Source organism: Lagopus leucura, unplaced genomic scaffold, assembly GCF_019238085.1.
Source record: "Lagopus leucura isolate 7727_CA_CO unplaced genomic scaffold, USGS_WTPT01 Super-Scaffold_73, whole genome shotgun sequence".
In the NCBI taxonomy this organism is placed as follows: domain Eukaryota; kingdom Metazoa; phylum Chordata; class Aves; order Galliformes; family Phasianidae; genus Lagopus; species Lagopus leucura.
This window is the reverse complement of record NW_024962252.1, coordinates 37,908,352-37,928,423: the sequence shown is the minus strand read 5'-3', so window position 1 is coordinate 37,928,423 and position 20,072 is coordinate 37,908,352. Positions and strand designations below refer to the sequence as shown.

General features: G+C 44.3%; 2 protein-coding genes across 2 annotated transcripts in view; one reads left to right on the top strand and one right to left on the bottom strand.

Annotated features, from left to right (window-relative positions):
* The window catches only part of REV3L (REV3 like, DNA directed polymerase zeta catalytic subunit), a 112,712-nt gene extending 103,415 nt beyond the window's left edge, over nucleotides 1–9,297 (top strand). The window contains exons 27-32 of the mRNA XM_042884841.1: nucleotides 867–981; nucleotides 2,399–2,536; nucleotides 3,588–3,778; nucleotides 4,689–4,935; nucleotides 5,799–6,008; nucleotides 8,149–9,297. Coding sequence (XP_042740775.1) covers nucleotides 867–981; nucleotides 2,399–2,536; nucleotides 3,588–3,778; nucleotides 4,689–4,935; nucleotides 5,799–6,008; nucleotides 8,149–8,289 — 1,042 coding nt within the window. The 3' untranslated portion in view covers nucleotides 8,290–9,297. The remainder of the gene's footprint in view (nucleotides 1–866; nucleotides 982–2,398; nucleotides 2,537–3,587; nucleotides 3,779–4,688; nucleotides 4,936–5,798; nucleotides 6,009–8,148) is intronic.
* A 221-nt stretch (nucleotides 9,298–9,518) lies between these two features.
* Nucleotides 9,519–19,419, bottom strand: MFSD4B (major facilitator superfamily domain containing 4B). The gene is made up of 4 exons (XM_042884852.1): nucleotides 19,222–19,419; nucleotides 18,978–19,146; nucleotides 16,765–16,881; nucleotides 9,519–14,515 (listed from the first exon to the last, which is right to left on the bottom strand). The coding sequence occupies exons 1-4, from the start codon at nucleotides 19,417–19,419 to the stop codon at nucleotides 13,284–13,286; spliced, it is 1,716 nt and encodes a 571-aa protein (XP_042740786.1). The 3' UTR covers nucleotides 9,519–13,283.
* Nucleotides 19,420–20,072: the final 653 nt, after the last annotated feature.

The following is a 20,072-nucleotide window of genomic DNA, read 5'->3' as shown; positions in this document are numbered from 1 at the left end:
GTTGTCTCAACAACAAGGACTTATGATACTGAAAAAGGTTACATGACCCCTTTTTGGGGTGTTGCTTATTGTCTTGCAAAATAATGCAAAGTAAAGAATGTTTATGTTCCTGGAGTTTCTTTTAGGACTCTCAGAGAGCGCTTAGAGGGTTTTCTTTCTTTAGGAAATGTTATGGAACAGGAAGAAGAGAATTTTTTTTTTTTTTTTTTCTGCTGTTAAGTAATATAAGTCTTCTTTGATGAGTGTTTTTGTGCCTGTTCCTGATGACATTCTTGTTGGAAAATAGATATTGCATGCTGATGCTTAGAGGAAAACCTCTTTTAAGCTTCATGTGTGGATGCAATTCAGAAGCAGCCACCAAAGCATAAAATGATGAGTCTGCCTGATCATTTCTCTGCCCTGAGAAACAAAGTTGATCTGGTTGTTCCTCTTTAATGACTTGTGAATCCAGTGTGCAATTTCAGCCAGAAGTGGTGAAAGACTTCAAATCTCAAAGACAGTAGATTTGTCGTAGTTACACATACTCTGAAAAAAGAACTTCTAGGGGAAGGAAGTTAGATCCTCTTGCTGGCCATAGTGAAGGGAGCACTATATATACCCAGAGATCCCTACAGTTCTCTCAGAACTCAGAAGTTTTGCAGTGCCTGGAGTAGTCACACTTGCAGCCCTCAGCATTCATTGTGCCTTTGGCACTCCTAATTTTCCACTGAATACTGAAGTTTCTCAGGTTTTTGGCTTTTCAATATGATAGAATTGAACAGAATTTATAACTGTGTTTTTGCCTTGCCATCAGGAAACTAGCTCATAAGCTTCAGAAACTACGTTGGACAAATTTAGTCTTATTTCCTATGTCTGATTTCTTGCAGCATGTTTGTACTCTTGAAAGGAGCCACTAAGGAGCAGTCTTTCAAGATTGGTCAAGAAATTGCTGAAGCTGTAACAGCGACAAACCCCAAACCTGTTAAACTGAAGTTTGAAAAGGTAAAGGAAGAATGTTTTACTTCAAATGTGTTGAGTTCAAAGCGTTGTGAAGATAAAAGATTTTTCTGGACTTAAACGTGATGTAATTATAAACAACAGTCGTGCACTGTACTGTTCTTGTGGGTGTATTGCCAGCTCCTTCGTAATGCTGTAGTGATCTTGTCAGAAGAATGCTGTAGACTGAAAGCAGAGAGCTACTCCCACTTTCACATCTGGGTGCCTGGTGGCCTGTTGCACTGCCAGCACCAGACAGTTTGAAGTTCCCTTTTCATTAAGTTTTGGAAATGTCTCCCTCAGTTTGGTATTATATACATAGAAGGAAACAAACTCAGTTAGAGAGAATGTAGACCAACCCTTAAAGAGATTCCAGTGTATTAACTACTAACCAGATGTTTATTCTTCTGTCAGCTTTCACACACTTCAGGATATGTCTGTGTTATACATATACATATAAAATGAGAATGACAAACATTCATTCAGTAGGCTTTTGGAAAAAGTACTGATGACAGTAAGCTTTTTATAGAAGAGCAAGGCAATGTGATACTAATTTTGGTGGAGGTTTATCCTGGGAAAGTCATTAGTGATCGGTTCAGATGTTCTTGAAATTCTTAATGTACAGACCAGATGCAAGAGGTTCAGTCAGAATTGTCAGCAAATTGACATTTTTCACTGAAAATACAGCAGAAAAAATATTAGCAAGAGAAGTCAGGATATCTGTGGAAGACAGAAACCTTTCCTCACTGACTGATGTACAGAGGCCTTTCCCACTTCTTTGAGGTAATTCTGTGTCATTAGTCTGAATTGGCCAGAAAAAATAATGAGGTGTTGAGATACATTTGAATACACGTCTTAGTGCTTCACTTTATGTGTCCTGGGGCTCAAAATACTGAGTTTTCTTGTAGAGTGGCTTCCTAAGACAGGAAAATTCTCAATATACACAGACTCAAAGCTGGAGCATCTGGTAAAGAAGTGCCTCACATAGTCACCTATGTGCAGGGTCCTCTTCAGCCTGCTAAACTCACTGCTCCCTCTTATCAAGAGAGCCAGGAAGATGTGGGACAGTCCTAATAATATTGAGAAGCAAATACTCCCCATTCTTTCTTCTAAAACTGGTCAGTGAATACTGAGACAATTGAGAATGAAATCAGAGGTTACAGGGAATAGGTAAAAGAGACCTTAACCCTAAAAATCCATGTATAAGGAGACCAGTCTTAGGCATAGGCTTCAAAAAGGTGATGTTTGAGAACAGAAAGTTCAAACACCATTACTTCAGCAGAGAAAGGTTTCTGAAATAAAGTTCTTGTCTTTTTTAAAAAAGAGAGTACGTTTGCATTAAGAATGCTGACTGTTGCAATCCAGAAAAGTGTAAGGATATGAAGATTATACTGTGTGTCAATTCTCTTTTTAAACATTCCAGGTCTACTTGCCATGTGTCCTACAAACTAAAAAGAGGTATGTGGGTTACATGTATGAAACACTGGACCAGAAGGACCCGGTATTTGATGCAAAAGGCATAGAGACTGTCCGAAGGGACTCCTGTCCTGCTGTTTCCAAGGTATAATACTTAGATATTTCTTCCTGAATAAAATCATAGTATTCTGTTATTTCATTGTACATTTATCCTTTCTCAGAGTTTCTGGTCTTTGTGAGCTGTCTGAGACTTTGTTTTTCTGGTATGAGTCATTTAAAAGACAAATTGAAGATCTTGTGCAGCATCACAAAGTCTTGTAGTTTCCACCTTAACTACTACCTTTTGGCCCTATGAAGCCCATAAAAAGGTTCGCCTCCATGTAAGTTCTTCTGAAGACTGTCATTGATCCAATTCACTTTACAGAGAAGTAACTCCACTCACTCCAAGGTGAGACAGATTTGTCTCTAAAGGGTGTTTGCTAAATGTCTCACCAACAAAAATCCAGTTCTGCTAAGAATTCATCTGAAGTAAAATTCCGTGCCTATTTATTTTAAGCTGTGAATTGGGATTTACAAAAGAAAAGACTCTTGTTCTTAATCAAGTCAAAACAAATGTATCCCAGTAAGAAAGGCAAGCACTTAGGAAGATTTACTTCCACTCTTCTTTTTAATCCCAATTTTTTTTGTTCACTGAGGTGATCAGAAAATCTTAGAAAAGCATCTTAAATGGCAGAAAAAAACCACCATTCTCCTTCATACTCTGGAAAACTTCTGTAATTGCCAAAGTGATTCCACTGCCTGAGCACGGTGAAATTTCAGAATAGACTGATTGAATTTGGGATCATGTTGCTATCTTTGATATTTTCCAGTATCCCAGGAATGTTGTTCTTAATCCTTATAAATTCCACTTCTGACAATAATGTGTAATTCTTTCATGACAAAAAGAACAAATGTGACAGCAGAATATGTGAATTGCAGGCTCTTATCTGTGTTAACCTGAGAAAAAAAAAACTGTTCAGTAATGTGTTTATGAATGTCTTTGAGTGCAAGAGAGTGCGACCAGTTGTCATATTAACACTCTAGTTCACGACTGATACTTTTCCTAAACAGTATATTAATATTTGCATGTAATTGACTCCATTATTTGGAATTTCCTATTTTGAGTTAAAAAATAACCTTTCTCCTTGGTTTTAAAGATACTTGAGTGTTCTATCAAGCTGCTATTTGAAACACGTGATATAAGTCAGATCAAACAGTACGTGCAGAACCAATGCATGAAGTTACTGGAAGGAAAAGCCAGCATACAAGACTTCATCTTTGCAAAAGAGTACAGAGGTAGCTCTGCTTACAAGCCTGGATCCTGCGTACCAGCCCTGGAAATCACCAGGTAATGAAATGCAAAAGCACTAATAATAGATTTTTCCCTTGACCTTTGTACTACCTTAGTTACAGGTAGCAGAGAGACGTCTCCATCAGATGTTATTGCAGTAGTTGGCTCTGACTTTCTTCTGGATGTGAAGAGAGATCAGGCATCAGAAAGCCATTGCTTGTTCCTGGAAAAAGCCAGACAAATTCAAGAGTAAGGCCTCTTATCAAGACATCGACGTGTAAAATGATGTGTTCACTGCTGTCAGCAGTAGTTTTTGTAAAAGGACATGATGAGCAGAAAGATTATTCACTCATGGATGTTACATATATATTTTAGAGCTTAAAACAACAATACTAATGTCTGATAGTGCTGTGAAATACAGCGTGATTTTTCACTTTTTATAAAGTGCCTTTAGTACTGGAGTTGGTAATTCATCCAGTTGACATTGCCTATTTGTAATGAATTATGTGAACAAGCAAATTTTCCAGTTTTACCTTGCTAAACATAAAGTATCTTCTAATTAATTTGTGCTTTTTAAGTAAGTAAAACTTGTGTCCTGCAGTTGATGCTTTCTTCCAGTTGAACAATCCTTTGCTTTCTTGGTGCCTGAGCTCTTCTTAGTGCCATGGCTGCTGTTCTTCGTGAATATATTTCTTCAAGGAACTGGTAGTTTGAAAGCAGCGTGCATGCAAATCCAAGTGACCTGAAAGAGGAGATAGCATTAGGGTTCATATTCCAGCTTATAATACTCAGGTTTGGTCGTGACGCATGCTAAATATAAAACAGCTCGGTCCTGTGCTTAGTAATAGGTATCAGCTTCAGACTTCTGCAGAGCTACTAAACGTATCACCAGGTGTAGAGGTTCCCTCGTTGTTTCCCTGGCTTGTACTTTGTCCCTGCGTGCACTACAAAATCTATTTTTAAACAGGAGAATGCTCGCCTACGACCGTCGCTCTGAACCGCGGGTTGGGGAGCGGGTGCCCTATGTCATTGTGTACGGCATGCCTGGGCTGCCCCTCATCCAGCTGGTGAGGCGGCCCGCCGAAGTGCTGCAGGACCCCAGCCTGAGGCTGAACGCCACCTACTACATCACCAAACAGATTCTGCCACCGCTGGCCAGGGTCTTCTCACTGATCGGCATAGACGTCTTCAGCTGGTATCATGAGCTGCCGAGGGTAAGCGTGTTTGAAAACAAATGGGATTGCACATGCGGTGCCTCTGTGCAGCGTTTGCTTTTATCATGGTTTTTCACACAGTGAGGCCTCGATAGGTGACGTAGAAGTTGTTTGCTTTGCAGGGCTGTGGTTTGATGCCCAGATGTGCAGGATTGACTCTTAGACCTTGAGTGTGATTTTTTTCACTTAGCAAATCGATTTCTCCTTCCAGTCCTTCTGTTCAGGGCTGATGACATTGTCATTTTTTTACCACTTTCATAGCTCAAAATAATATTTTGCTGTAATAGCTTATTTTTAGAGGAATAGCTGTATATTTGTCTGCTTGGCTGTACTCACTGTCTCACAATAGTGGATATTGGAACTCTTGCTGTTCTAAGACGTTCTGAAGACTTTCTCTTTATGGTAGGTAGAGGTGGGAGTGCCCAAGCAGCAGTAACACTTTGTTAAAAACCTGTATCACCAGAAATGTGTAGCTGGTTGTTTCCAGGCTTGCAGCCACTGGTGGTGCAGCCAGGGCATCTTGGGCATGTAACAGGGCAGCACCTGCAGGTGACCAGTGCAGGAGCAGAGTCTGGGACCTTAGCAGGTGACTGAGGATGTCCTGGTTGCTGTTTTTCTCTTTTCTCACGAGCTTCCCAGTGAACCAAGTCACAGCAGGAGTGGGCCCCATTCAGCGCCTCACTTCAGGCCAGTGCTGTGCTTATGTGTTCACATTAATAATTTGCATATTAACCCACACCCCAGAGGCTGTTACTTCTATTCTCCTTGAAAAAGAAGAATCTCTGTACTGTAGAAAGAAAGCAAGCTGCTCTCTTGGAAGTTACTGCCCTCTTAATTTTTGTTTCATTAAATTTTATTAACAGATTCAGAAAACTGCCTCCACTGCCCGCAGTGAGCTGGAAGGACGGAAAGGCACCATCTCGCAGTATTTCACGACCTTACACTGTCCCGTGTGTGATGAACTGACCCAGTACGGGATCTGTACTAAGTGCAGAAGCCAGCCACAGCATGTGGCAGTGATTCTCAATCAAGAAATCCGAGAGCTGGAGCGCAAGCAAGACCAGCTGGTCAAGGTATGGCTACAGCGCTGTCAGCCAGCTGCCAGCTGTGGGCAAAGGCTGGAGCTCCAAAGCAGTCATTGAATGCCCTCAGTAGAAAGGAAGTGCAGTCCTTGTCTTAAATGTGTTACAACTCATTTGCTTTTCCCACTGCTCTAAAAGGCAACTGCTCTAAAACAGCAACTGCTGTTCTCCTTAGCTTTGCATGAGACTGAAGCCAAAGAGGTGGAGAGAAACAGAACAAAAGATGCTTTTCTTCTTTTGCTTTTTAAGAGTATCTTAGATGGTTTTTAGATTCCTTTTTACAGTGATGGTGATAAAAACCATGTTGAAACACACACCTTTTGTTCTAACGTAACTGATGATGTTCCATTTACAAAAAAAGCTCCAGTCCTAGAAAAAATTATTTGTGTGCATAATATGGCTGTGTTCTGAGTTTTTTGTTACTTTTCCTCTTGTCAGAAATTTCCCACGCTTTTTTTCCCCTTGAGTTAGAAGTCCATAAAGAGTGTCACTGGCTAGCTATGCTCACAGCTAGGTGCCTGCAAAGCACCATGCCTCTCCTCTAAGAGTCATAAGTGTGCTCTTGACTAATTTTTGTTCTATAGTATTTTAAAATTATTTTGCTGTTAAAATCAATTTTTGGCACTGGTTTGTGAACCAGCTTAATGACTTGGTGAATTGCAGGGATATTAATAAATGTTCCTGTAGTGATTAGCTACAGTCCCATGGGGCTTTCTTCCTAGAAAACCAGGAAACCATTATAATTCACAATTCCTAAATACTACACTAAGTTGTGGACTTATGTTTTCATGCTGTATTTTGCAATGGTGGCCCTGATCTGCATTGTAAGTGACAGTGAAGGAACAAGATACACATTCTGCAGTTTTCCTGTGGTACTTTCACATTGTTTTTGTCCTGGAATAAATGAAAACTGGGCCCGGCCCCCCATTAGGATCACAAAGTGGCTTTGATCAGAATGCCCTTGTGTCATTGCAGCAGGTCAGCAAGGGCTGGGGTCCAGTTCTGCTCAGTATTTGATGACTTAAACCATCAGCAAGAGCTGTGTTCTCAGCTAATCTGAAGCTTTGTCTATCCCTCACAGCTGAAATGCATGGCCCTCCTGGAATGTAAACATGCCAGCGCTAGCAGAACATTGATATACAGGTTTAATCACACATGGCTTAAAAATTAGCTGCCTGAATTAAGGCTGTAGACTTCTTCACTATACACAAACTGAACTAAGAAAGCACCTTGCTTCAGTTTGGTCTTCAGAGACCGAAGGAAAGTACAGAAACTGATGTTAACAGCAAAGGAAAGGAGTTTGTAGATACGACATTTCATTTCTGGTTCCAAGTGGTAGGGTCAAAATTCTTATGGAACCACGAGTGGCTGCAGAGTTTTTGGAAAAATTGTTGGGGGCTGGCTTAGTACTGGGAAGAATCAAAAAAAAAGAAAAGGAAAGCAGGGGAAGTCTCCTGAAAACAGATCCATTTGTGTTCCCTGGAAACAGCTTTGGAAAAGCTCTGCCTACTGCTATTTATTTAATCAGGTACCTCATGGTAAAAGCAGCATTGAAAGCTGCATTGAAAGCAGCATTGGCTACATTAATGAGCTGTTCTGCCTGCATGCTCTGACTTGCAAAGTAAAAGCTCTCATTGACGTTTATCTGGAAATAAGTGGCTTATTAGTGAAGTTCCGTTCCTGCATAGAGAGTAACGGTGGAGTTTTGTCTTGTTTCACCTGGAAACTTTTATCCAGGGTACATTTAACATGAGTATAACATGCTGCTCTGCTTGAATCCCTCAGCTGCTCGGGTTCTTTTCCCAGGTGCCATCACACAGGGGCAGAGCAGAAATAGCAACTTGGTTGGAAGGGCTGTAAGCCAAGCTGTGCTGTCAGGCTGTGCCCCTGCCCAGTTCCAGGGGCTGCCATCTGCCCGCCAGGGACTGGCATCAAAGTCAGCACTTGGCAAGGGCAGGAGAGGCTGCAGCAGAGCGGAGCTTCTCAGGTCCCTCTGTGCTGAGATCTTGCTGATGGCTGCCTGCAGGGCTCGGTCTGCTGTGCCAGTAAGGCATAAATCACCTACGTCTCTACATCCTCGATGCTTTGAGGTAAGCTTAAGCAATCTGTTCTGCTTTTTTGTGCCATCTAGATATGCAAGAACTGTACAGGCTGCTTTGACCGACAGATCCCGTGCGTCTCCCTGAACTGCCCAGTGCTTTTCAAGCTCTCCCGAGTGAGCAGAGAACTATCGAAGGCGCCGTACCTCCGCCAGCTCCTCGACCAGTTCTGAATGATCTGTTACGGGACTCCAGGTGCTATTTTGTTTCAGTGTTTACCACACTAGGACTATTGTGCATGGTGCTTTTTCAACTCATCTAGTCCAGGATTTCCATTTTAACTGTCGGGTTTATTATCTGAGGAATAAAACGAACGCTTATCCTAACTAAATTAAAAAAATGCATTTGTTGATCTATGAATAGCTCACTTTTTAAGATGTACAAATTCCTTCTTCCTTTCATGTTTCTAACATACTGTTTTATAATGCTGATGTTGAAATAGCTGTGTGTAACATCCTGTAAATCCATTGCCAAGTAGAAGTCAAGTTTACTTCCTGGAGGAAGGAGCACTGAAACCTCTCGAAACGATAAATCCATTTGTGTGTGTTCTTGGACTGTCAGTATCAAGACGTGTTATTCTATATTATCCATTCACTTTATAATTTTGTCTGCGAAATATTTTGTAAATACACTTTTTTACTTTTCAAACAACTGAGTAAAATAATGTGCAATGACTTTTATACAGATAATTTTAAAGTTGGTTGGTATATCTCCTCCTCAGTTCTGCTTGATTCTGAGTAGATTGTTATTTTGATCAGACTGTGCAAACAAACAGTAGTACCATGTGTAGCATTTTGAAACATTATTTTCTAAAAATCGCTGTCTTGCTTTAGCTATTAATGGGGCATTGTGAGGAACTGTGCAAAGACATTTTTGTTACAAACCTGTGGGACTGTTGCAATACTTTAAATATAAAATTTTATTCCATTTTTGCTTGTTTTGTATAGACATTTCTATTGCTTCTAAATATGCTTAAAATATTTTCTTTCCTTACGTACTGTACAGTTAAATCTTATTTGCCACCATCTTGACAAAATGTGTATTTAGAATATTTGTATAACTGTATAAAATGGAAAAGGAATTATGTGGTCAGTGCATTGTTTTCTAAACTGGAAATCATTTTGTTTTAGAAGTTAATAATGGAAACCATATTAAAGTTGAATAAAATGATATGGTACAAATCTGCACGCTTCCTCCTTCCAACACTCAGTTGCCACTGATTCCCTCACCAGGTGCAGATACAGCACCGATGCAATAGGAATGCACAGGGCAGTTTCCAGCCTAAGCTTTGGGATGTAAAACTTCAGTATTGGTTTCTGGAGGCCTTCTCCAAAGAGGATAAAACATTCCTGTTGTTTTCCATTAGCCCAAACAGGGTAAGCTTTACATCTGCAAGTCCAGAGTAGCTTTTAAAAATAGAACAAAACTTTATTTACATAAAGGAACCTGAGTGCCTCCTCCCATTAAGAATTTATTACATTCAAGGTACAAGTCTGTGTTATAAATTCCACATTATACAGTACTGTATAAACCCACCACAGGCAAAATAAAAATGATGAATATGTAATAGAACATATCCAGATTGCTATGAGCTTTTATGGAAAGGAACCAAAAACCCACCAAGGCACAAGCTGTTGCCCACTCCACATTCCAGCACTGAAGGGTCATTTACAGAGCAGCAGTGCAAGCACCAGCAGTAACTCCTCAGTACCTGCAGTACAATCCAGCCTTTGGGAATGAGTCAGGGCTAAATACAAATATTGTTTGACATTTAACTGTCAGAATTTACCTTTAATGCTGGAGGAAATGGGAGCATGACCATCCTCAATGCAGTCCTGCTTTTGCAGGCAAAAGTGTGAATGACAGGACATTCAGCCATCTCACCACAGCACCAGGATGACTTTCTGGCATAAACAAGGCAATGGTAATAACCACAAATAACACTTAAGAAGTCCTTCACAGAGCTTAAACACTGCTTTTAGCCTTAACTTAAAAAGACACTGCAAATAGCTCCTCGTGTATATGCCAAGAACTGATTCACTTTGGAAATTTAAATATATGAAAAGTAATATTCATTTTCTAAAACAGGTCTTAAGGAACACTAAAAATCCAATCAATTAGGAAAGCAACAGCCCTGAGCATCAAGGACATTTAGAGTTGCCACGAACTGGGCTCAGCATTGCAAAGGTCCTAGGTCTGCTTTCATCTTAAATTGCATTTAACATTTTGTTTTCATTAAGGGGCACCCACTGATTCTAGACACACATGTTCAGGGGAGATGAGCACAAGCTCTGTATGTATGTGCTATGCAAGTTTGAGGCCTAAGCTAAACTAAGACACCGAGAGCTTTCAGTCCTGGCAAAGGCAACTCACAGTTCTGCAGTCATCCAGGCAAAGGCTTCTGGGTGTTGTTCCAACACGATGTTACACACTGCCACTCAGCCAGTCATGGGTTTTAGTTTGGGCAGCATTTCTCCATTCTCCAGGATGACTTTAGTCAGAAACACAAATAAGCATGCACCTACCTACCTATCGGTGTATAGAGCTATTCACATACATATAATAAACATACATACAGATGGTTCAAAGACATTAAAGCACATTTCTCAATGGGGCCTTAATTTTCTGTACTTGATTATATAAAACTTGTTAACTCTCCCTGAGAATAATCTTCCTTGCAGAGCATTCTAATTTGAAATTTATTCAGAAATTAGTGTACAAATTGCAAGTTATTTTTAAAATCTGCTTGCTTTCAGGCAAGCTTCTTAAACTAATTTTTTTCTGACGACATGATCTCAGGTATGGGAGACTCTCTTACAATAACTGAAGATTCCCATCAGCAGAAGCCTCCATTGTTCTATTTTTTAAATTGCTAATTACAGGTACTTCTACTTCAGATGGAAAACAGCCAGAAGTTTGCTGCTTTGGTGCATAACCCAGCTGGGACACTCTTTGTGCCCTGCATTCATTCATTTTGCAAACACAGATCAGGAGTCGCGCCGTTGGTTCAGGCCAAACACATGGATGGCTCTTGCAGCAGGGAGCTGCCCCACACCTCCTGGGTTCCTGATATTGTTTGCCCTGCACTGAGCCCTTCTACCGGAGGATACCTGTGACCCTCTGGGAGCAAAGTACCTCCCATAAAAGCAGAGCAGAAGCACAAGCTCCTCCTCTCCCCATAAAACCAACAGGATTTGCCCGTGCTGTCAGATAACACTCCCTATTTTCCAAATATACAGCAGTTAGTTATTGCAGAGTGCAGGAGGGAAGAGAGAAAAAGAAACCTATCAGAAATCCAGGCGTAATCTGTCATTCTGTCTGCCAGGACGTTTCTTTTGTGACTATTACATAAAACTAACTGAATGCATAAGGCCATACAGACCTACTTCTGTTGATCAAATGCTGCCAACATGTAGCCAGAACAGGATTTGGGCAGATGTTTAGAAATATATTTACAAAAGCTCTAAGCAAAGAAGAAGACCTCTTGTGTAGCAGGTGGAGAGAATCCATATGTTAAAGTGCAGGTTCATGCATTGCATTGGAAGTGTGCATAAATACACACATGGAAAGAAGAATCAGGCAAACAGGCAATGGCATTTAAATGCCTACAGCAGCAGGACAAGGAGGCCCTTCAACACTGCAGGAGGAAAAAAAAAAAAGAGAAAACAGAAAAAAAAAAACCAACACATTTTCACTACAAATTGATTCATCTTTCTTACTACCTTTTCAGGAGAAAGGAAAAAGCCCTTAGGTTCCAGGTTAAACACACAGTGGGACAGGAGAAAGAACAAAAACAACTAAAACACACACTAAACATCCACAGTTCTGTGCTATGCTACACTAAGAGCTCTTCCTTTTGTCAGCATTAAACCTCTTAGCAAAAAAAATAATAATAGTGCAAACAACAACAAAACCCAAACAACACAGAAGACCAACCCACATTTTGACCACACAGCTTCAAAAAACAGCAACCTATTAATTTTTGGTTTTCAAGTAGACGTGTTGCAGAGCTACTGCTTCAGGCTTTGCCATTAGCTGCTGCCTCTTGGTTCTCACTGGGAAGGACTCGGTGACACAACCAGACCTGAGGGCTTCCCCCCTTCCCCCGGAGCAATGAATCTGAGCAAACAAACCACAGCTTCTCCACAAGGAGGCACCTGCTGTGTGTCATCACCCAAGGAAAGAAAAGCCAAAGGGCAGCACCCAACTAGCAGGGAGCCAGCAGGCACACTGTACGACTGGACGGGATTCTCTGTCTCATCAATAATTCCACCTCATTCTCAAATCGCCGCTGTTACACATTGCTGTGGAAAAACCTTGGCACAGGAAGCCCAGAGAAGTTGTTAAACCTTTCGCTTACACTATCATGGCCCTGTGTCATTAACACAATTTTATCTCACACATCACTGAATATTCTTCATACATTTGAAGCTTTCAATGGTAGTGCAGTAATTCAAATCACAAGTACAATCACAGGTACTTAAAGTATTTAGGTTTGTCACCACCGGTTAACGAGTAATCAGAGTTAAGCCGCACAGCAGATAAATGACACTCTTTGTTCTCGTTCCCATATACCACCATTAAGTGACCTAAAGGCATAAAAATTATTCTTTCATTCTGTCCCGTCTTAGTGACAGAATCAGAAGAGTGTGTGACTGGCCATCAGGATATCCCACTTACATCACCTGAAATTCAACTTCTTGATTCCCTGGTTTGTCACACACCGACCCCCAAATGCAGTAGAAATATTTCACGAGCTAAGAAAGTTCAGCACCACAGGCAAGAGATTTCTGATGAAAACCTTTTGTGATCAAGGAGCTCAGAACAGAACCCTTCACCCACCTCCAAGAAACCAAGCGGTCTGAGCAGCTTCTTCCCAGCTAGCTCACATCACAGCATAAATGACTTAAATGCATGCCTGACATTTAGAAAATCTCTCATGTTTTAGCATCTTCAGTGTAGTCTACAAACTGTATCACGTTACCACATTCACATCATTGTGGACTTTCTCTGGGATACATCGCTGCAGACCCAAACTGAGGAAGGAGGAAGGACGGGCAAAGGTGGAAACCTCCTTCTTACTCTGAGAAGATCCTTGAACCACTTCATGAGAACAGCTACAGTTCCATCGCGTTTTAGTTAAAAACCCAGAGAGTCAGCTTTTACTCTAATCGTTCTTCTCCCGGTCAACATTCATGTTTTTTCTCCCAGGGGAGCCGCCAGCTGCCACTGTAGAATCACCCTCAGCATCACCTGGATGTGGCTGGAGGGAGGCTTCCGAGGGGGAGTTCCCCGCTACCTTAAGAGAGGTCTCTACCACAGAGTTTCTCAGGGTATCGTTCATTTCTATTACCTCAAAGTCTGCTTCATTCCACTCTCCTCCATCCTCCTCATCCTCTTCATCTTCGTTAAGCCCCGTACTGGACAACAAAGCCTTCCTGTCCTCGCTTTCGCTCATCTCTCTCAAGCTCTCTCCAGAAGCGGTGGCCAATTTGTACATCACAGGAAACAGCACAGCCGTCATTGCCGAAGTACCCAGAGCAGTGTACATGACCACAGGCACGTGGTGAAACCTCCCCTGCAGGTACCCGACCACTGCAGGAATGCACATCTCCCCCAGAGCAGCACCAACCACGAAGAGAGAAGCTGACTTCCCCTGGATGACCGTGTACTGCTCGATCCAGGAAATGCCACTGGGGAAGATGGTGGCCATGGAGGCTCCGTACACCGCAGTTCCAGCCCACAGCGAAATTGGGTAGTGTGCAAAGAAAGCCAAGGATGAAGAGGAGACGGCAGAGCCAATGAGGCTCAGCACAATCATAGTGCCAGGGTATAAGCAAGCAGCACAAAATACTGACACGGCTCTACAAACAGCAAACGCGCCCCAGAAGACAGAATTCAACGCGGCTGCTTCATTTTCTTTCATCTCAGCAAAGACCTTTGCGTAAGTAAATATGTAAGAGCCGTAAGTAACCTCCGCTCCCACGTAGCAGAGGAAGAACAGGAAAAGGAGAATAATGAGGGCATGGTGGTATTTGGCAACCTTGCACTTCTGCACAGAAGCCTTTGATTTGTCTCGAACCGAGCTGCTCTTTGAATACAAAATAAAAAAGAAGAAAGAAACAAACAGCAGATAGGTCCCTATGACAATGTAGGACCACAAGAAATCAGCACCAAGATGGTGTTTCAGTGCTAGTGTAGCTGACACTGTTGATACGGGGCTCAGAACAGACTGGCTTGCATTTTCACCTGCCTGAAGGTCTCTGGGTTCGGAACTCCCCATTGCCATCTTAGCCAGAATTGGAGCCACAAATGCACCCATGGCAAAACTGAAGTGTAAGGCCTGCAAATGCGGTCCGGCCTCTGTTCCCCATGTGTTCAGTGCAAGCACATTGCCACCTGCAGATGGGAGAGAGAAGGAATCATTAGTTTCAACCTTACACCAGGTATTGTTTTAAAAATAGCAATTATGTTATGAGTTCAATTCACAACAACAGCAGTTTTAATGAATACAACGTGCAAAACTGTGGTTAAGTGTAATTGTGCATTTGAGAACCTTAATCCCATGTGATTAGCTGTAAGGTAGGAGGGCATTCACAGCAAGTAAAAGTGGCTTAATCCAACAACAGTTGCCCCTATTTGGCCATCTCTCTGTCCGTGCCCTGTTATGGCTGATGCGATGAGTCTGGCACGGCAGGCCATTCCTCTCTGGAGGCTGTAAACTGAAGATTTTTCAGCACATTGTGCAGCCTCAGGTAGCACCACTGCCGCCTTAACAGATCAGCAGTCCATCATTTGCAGCAGCTTAAGACCTTTTAGTTTTCTGCTTCTCCTTTTCCTAAGTTTCAAAAGCAAAATTGACGGTGCTATGAATCAGCTTCTCACTACACAACTTCCCAGGAAACACCACAAATTGCTCACACCTTGCAGGCAGGGCCCACGCCAGCTGTGTTCAAATGGCTCACTGCATTTGCAGAAGCAGAAAGATTTACAGCAATGTTGCTGCAGAAGCCAAACTGCAGCACCCTCAGACCAACAACAGTGCTAGAAAATAAGACCTGAGAGAGGCATCCATAAACTGCTCCTGAGGAGAGTGCAGGAAAATAAGGACAGAAATCAAGTCCCACCCCTGCCACCCATCTCTAACACAGCTCCATTACATCACTGCCATGGTCTTGGTCCCTCCTGCTCCTGCTGGGAACAGGAGTCCCAAAGCAGAATAAATTTTCCCTGAAAGCCCACAGGGCTGTCCCATACGAAAAATTTTGAAGCCAAAGGCCAGGTACAGTGATCCCACCAGAAGCTACAAATACACCTCTGCACTCACATCCCTCTTTTTGCTGTGCAAAACCACTTTTTTTTTTTTTTTTTTTTTTTTGCAACAAGGTCCCACAACAGGCTTTCTCTAACATTAACAGAGCCCTCTCAAACTGAACGCAGCCATGACCAATGGTTCCCATGAAGCCATCGTTCCACTGCGCTGCCCACCAGCCACCCATTCCAACCAAGCCCCAGGCTGGATACTTCAGAGGTGTTTGGACAGAGAGACCTGAAATGCCCACAGCAGCAGACTGCGCTGCCTCAGGCATGCCCAAAGAACTGATTTCTGTGAGAAGTTCCTCCCTGTACTTCTGGTATAACCAACTCTTCCAGCCACACCAGTGGACTTCTGCTTTGCAAATTCATCCCGCTCAGCATCTCCCTCCAGTAAGGAGCCTCTACTAGGAAACTTCATAAGCACAGGTGTTTGTTTATATTTGTTCCATATTTAAGTGAGGCTGGCCAAGGGCAGCACATGTGCCTTAATTCAGGGAGACTGATGACATAGCTCTGTAAGCCGATGATGGTAGAATATATCTGCTGTGAATCCCCAAACTTGGCCCTTCCAAGCTGAGGTCACCAGCTCTCCCATAACACCACTGGCAGAACCTTCCTCTCAAACACCTGGAGTTGCATAGGACTAACCTAGTTCCATCTGACAAACCAGTTACTAATGAACAATAACCCAACTAGCTTCCCACAGAGGAGTAAATTCTAAGAGAAACAGTGTCTAAAGAGCACATGGCATTTTTTTTAAGCCTGTAACTACCCACCAAAATGCATATAGATCTGCTCAGGGAAACAAAGGTTACCCAGCTCTCTCATACAGAAGCACTTTTACAGACACAAATAGCAAAGCCTCAGGACCAGAATAACCCACCAGGCATCCTGGCCAGATAAAACAGCTTCTCTCTTCTAATTCAACTGTGCTCAGTGAAGCAGGCCAAAGTCACTTCTACACGGCTGTTTACAAAGCAGGACAGTGATAGGACAAGGGGGAATGGTTTTAAACCAAGACAGGGGAGGTTTAGGTTAGATATTAGGAGTAAGTTTTTGACACAGAGGGTGGTGACACACTGGAACAGGTTGCCCAAGGAGGCTGTGGATGCCCCATCCCTGGAGGCATTCAAGGCCAGGCTGGATGTGGCTCTGGGCAGCCTGGTCTGCTGGTTGGTGACCCTGCACATAGCAGGGGGTTGAAACTCGGTGATCATTGTGGTCCTTGTCAACCCAGGCCATTCTGTGATTCTGTGATTCTCAGCAGAACTGTCACCTGCGGGTTTCCAGTTCATTCAGTGGAGGAACCACTGGAGCAGGCAGTCACTCACCCGTATCAAGAACTCCCATGGCAGCACCAATGAGTGACATCAAGGCAGTCAGCAGCAGGGACCTCTTACACCATGGTATGGCAAAAAGACCACCTGTGGTTCCAAGCATGGATAAGGCTGAAAAAACAAACAAATAAAACACAAATACTGCAGTTACCACTTCAATTGCAAACATGTAGCAAACTAAGAAATAAAAATACAGTTATCATTACTCAAGTTACAGATAACCCTAATACATGCTGTAACTTCATTACCTGAATATGTGAATAGCAGAGGCAGCCAGAAAATTCAACAGGATGATTTTGGAAGAAATGATTGTAGTGAGAATGAGATGTTTCATTTTTCATTTTGCTAAGGCTTAATTTGCAAATAGGGCACCATCTGCTGCTAAGTACTTAGTATGCCAATTATCCCCAAGAAGCATTTTTTCTGCAAACTTTTGAGTTAAAAGCATTACTTTAACACAAAAGAAATAGAAAATGGTTTGAGCAAAGTGACATTTTTATTGAGAACTACAGAGCGTTATATTTGGCCCCACTTCAAAACCACTGCACTCCTAAAATCCTGTGAAGTGAGGCTCCCTTCTGGCTAAGAGGCACTCTGTATAAAAATGCTGACTCTCATTTTTATTTTCTTCTCAGATCAGCAGTGTATTCCAAGTGATTTCTGCAGTCTTCAGAAGCAGAACTACAAGGTTTCTCGCCATAAATTTAGCAACAATTTCCAAAAGAAAAGAAAAAAAAAAACGAAGAGCCCAAGAACTTCACTGAGATACCTGATATTCCTGCCCTGGTGTAACCTGCAAGGGAAGCATAGTGAGCTGCACAGGGAAAAGGCTACAGAGGGGAGGTGCTAAATACAGCTTCCCCAAGGCATCTGTCAGAGCAGAAAGTGGCTCCTCAGCCAGTTTTCAGCTGTCCGCTCCCAATTTTCACCTGAAGACCAGTGCTCAAAAGCTTCCTTGACTGAAGCATTAAAGATCTGCACAGCAGCAGAGTTTCAACAGCTGGAAGGTGGGAGCCATTACCCTCAGTCAGCCCTCAGATTGACAGAAACATGAGGCAGTTCAGTAGTTAGGATTGTGTTTCTGCTCTAAGTGCCATCAAATTAGAAAGAATTTGGAGGCAAAATGTATTTTTCAAGCATTACTGACAGAGAGCTATCCTGTGACATATCAGAAAGACAAGCAAATCCTAAACTGCTTCAAGTTCACACTGACTTTCAGGGGTGTATTACTTTCATCATAGGAGGTAAAGTCTCAGATGTCAGATATAATCCACTCTGCCCTTGCCAGATACACATGGATCAGCAAGCTGAAGGGAAGACACTTTACATGTGACCTGGAGCAGAGAATAAAGAACAGGGAAGAGGATAAATAAAGCTGCAAGATACATATAACAAGAGCAAATTAAAGGAACTGGTCTGGAGAGGGGAAGGTAGGGAGAGGAGAAAAACAGACACTGTATTACGTGATTGCACATGGCAGCAGGAGATAGGCCAGTGGGATAAGGAGAGAGTGGTTCAAACACAAGCAATGGAAAACTATTCTCAAAACGAGCCCTGTGAGTAAAGTTCTGTGCTCGGAGTTGTATGAATCCACTCAGATAAAGAAAGGAAGGGATGAGGAGATGGAGGAGCAGGAGGGGAAGGGTTAGGAAAGGGATGAGCACCGCTGCTGGCAGCTATACAGCCCTGCTGTGCCAGCACAGGTCTGAGCACAGGAGGAAATCCACATGTGTACAGGAAACCATCAGGACCATAACCACTGCTCCTACAGAGCCCAAACACTGCCACAGGTAGGCAGCAACCAGCAGCATATTTCCAAACTCACAGACAGGACACGAAGTTTTCCACTTTAACTAAATTGTAATTGGATTAAGGCCTCCCAGCCACAGCCTCAGTGCCTCTGTGCAGCGAGGACAAACAGTTCAGCTGAGCTTTAATGAAGGCAACAGTCTGACACTGCTTCTCCCACACAGCCGTGCAAGTAAGAAGCCAAGCCAGTCCCACCTGCCTCATCTGCGTACTTCCTAACGCCCCACAACACAGGGCCGTGCGCTGCAAGAGTGTGACCTGTGGGATTACAGAGAAGAGCAGCCCAAGGGGCACGGGCTGCACTTCCACCTCCTGTTCTCCAGCCGCAAGGCACAGCGGAGCCGAGCGGAGCCCCGGTGGCGCTCGCTGCCCGCGGCCGCCCCCCGAGCCGCGCTCACCGAGCAGGAGGTGCGCGTTGACGTGGTCGAAGAGGATCCCGCCGAGCACGGAGCCGCCCAGGTAGCCCAGCGAGCGGCCCACGAAGATGTAGTAGATGTCGGTGACGTTCTTGTGCACGTTGTCGGCCAGGTTCTGGAAGGTCGGTCCCAGCACGGCGATGCTCGTGCCCTGCAAAACAACGCCGAGGGCTGCATCGCCGGGCCGGGCCGGGTCCCTCTAACCCGCCCAGCCGGTGTCACTCACCAGCCCCAGGAAGGCCGCGCACAGCGCCGCGGAGATGCACCACCGCAGCGCCGCTCCCTCCCCGCACCGCCGCCCGCCGACCACAGCCACCTCCGCGTGCGGCGCGGCGGAGAGGCGCGGTCCAGGCCCCGGGCCGGGCCCCGCCGCCTGCCCTGGGCCGGCGAAGCGGACGTGCTTCTTGCGCTCGGCGCCGGCCATGGCTTCTAGCGGCGCGGCCGGCACGCGCGGCCGCTCGGGCCCTTGGGGAACCCGGAACCGCAAGCCCCGCCCCGGCAGCTCGAGGCGCGGCGGAAGCCTACAGCTCCCGGCGGGCTCTGCGGCGCGCGGCCCCAGCCGGGCCCGTTCCCATGGAGACAGCGGTCCGCTAGGCGTACAAAATGGCGCCCGAGGCGCGAGGCGACTTCGCCCACAGAGGGCGGGCCAGGCTCCGGTGCGGGCGGGGTGTGCTGAGACGCGGCAGCGGGCGGGCCGGCCTGGGGTCTGCGGAGAGAATAGACTGAGGAGGGGCCTGATGGCGACTGCAGCTCCTCACAGGGAGCGGAGGGCAGCGCTGAGCTCTGCTCTGTGTGACAGCGACGCGGCCCGAGGGAACGGCGTGGAGCTGCGTCAGGGGAGGGGCAGTGGGGTTAGGGACAGGGTCTGCAGCACAGGGCGTGGAGCGGGATGCACGGGGCAGCGGGCACGGCCCTGAGTGCCGGAGTTCAAGGAGAGCTGGAATGCTGCATGGCAGCTACAAACAGTGGCTATAAATTCTCTCTCTGCTTATCTCTGCTGCCTAAGAAAAATGCAGTCTGTCTTTTCCAAGAGCACTTAGCTGCGCTATCTCTCTGCCTCTAACGTATTTGCAAACT

Coding starts and splice junctions, on each gene's coding strand:
- MFSD4B (XM_042884852.1), bottom strand. CDS start 19,419: ATGGCCGGCGCCGAGCGCAAGAAGCACGTCCGCTTCGCCGGCCCAGGG. Junction 16,882..18,977: donor CAACGCGCACCTCCTGCTCG/GTGAGCGCGGCT, acceptor TTGTTTTTTCAG/CCTTATCCATGCTTGGAACC. Junction 14,516..16,764: donor CATGGGAGTTCTTGATACGG/GTGAGTGACTGC, acceptor TCCCATCTGCAG/GTGGCAATGTGCTTGCACTG.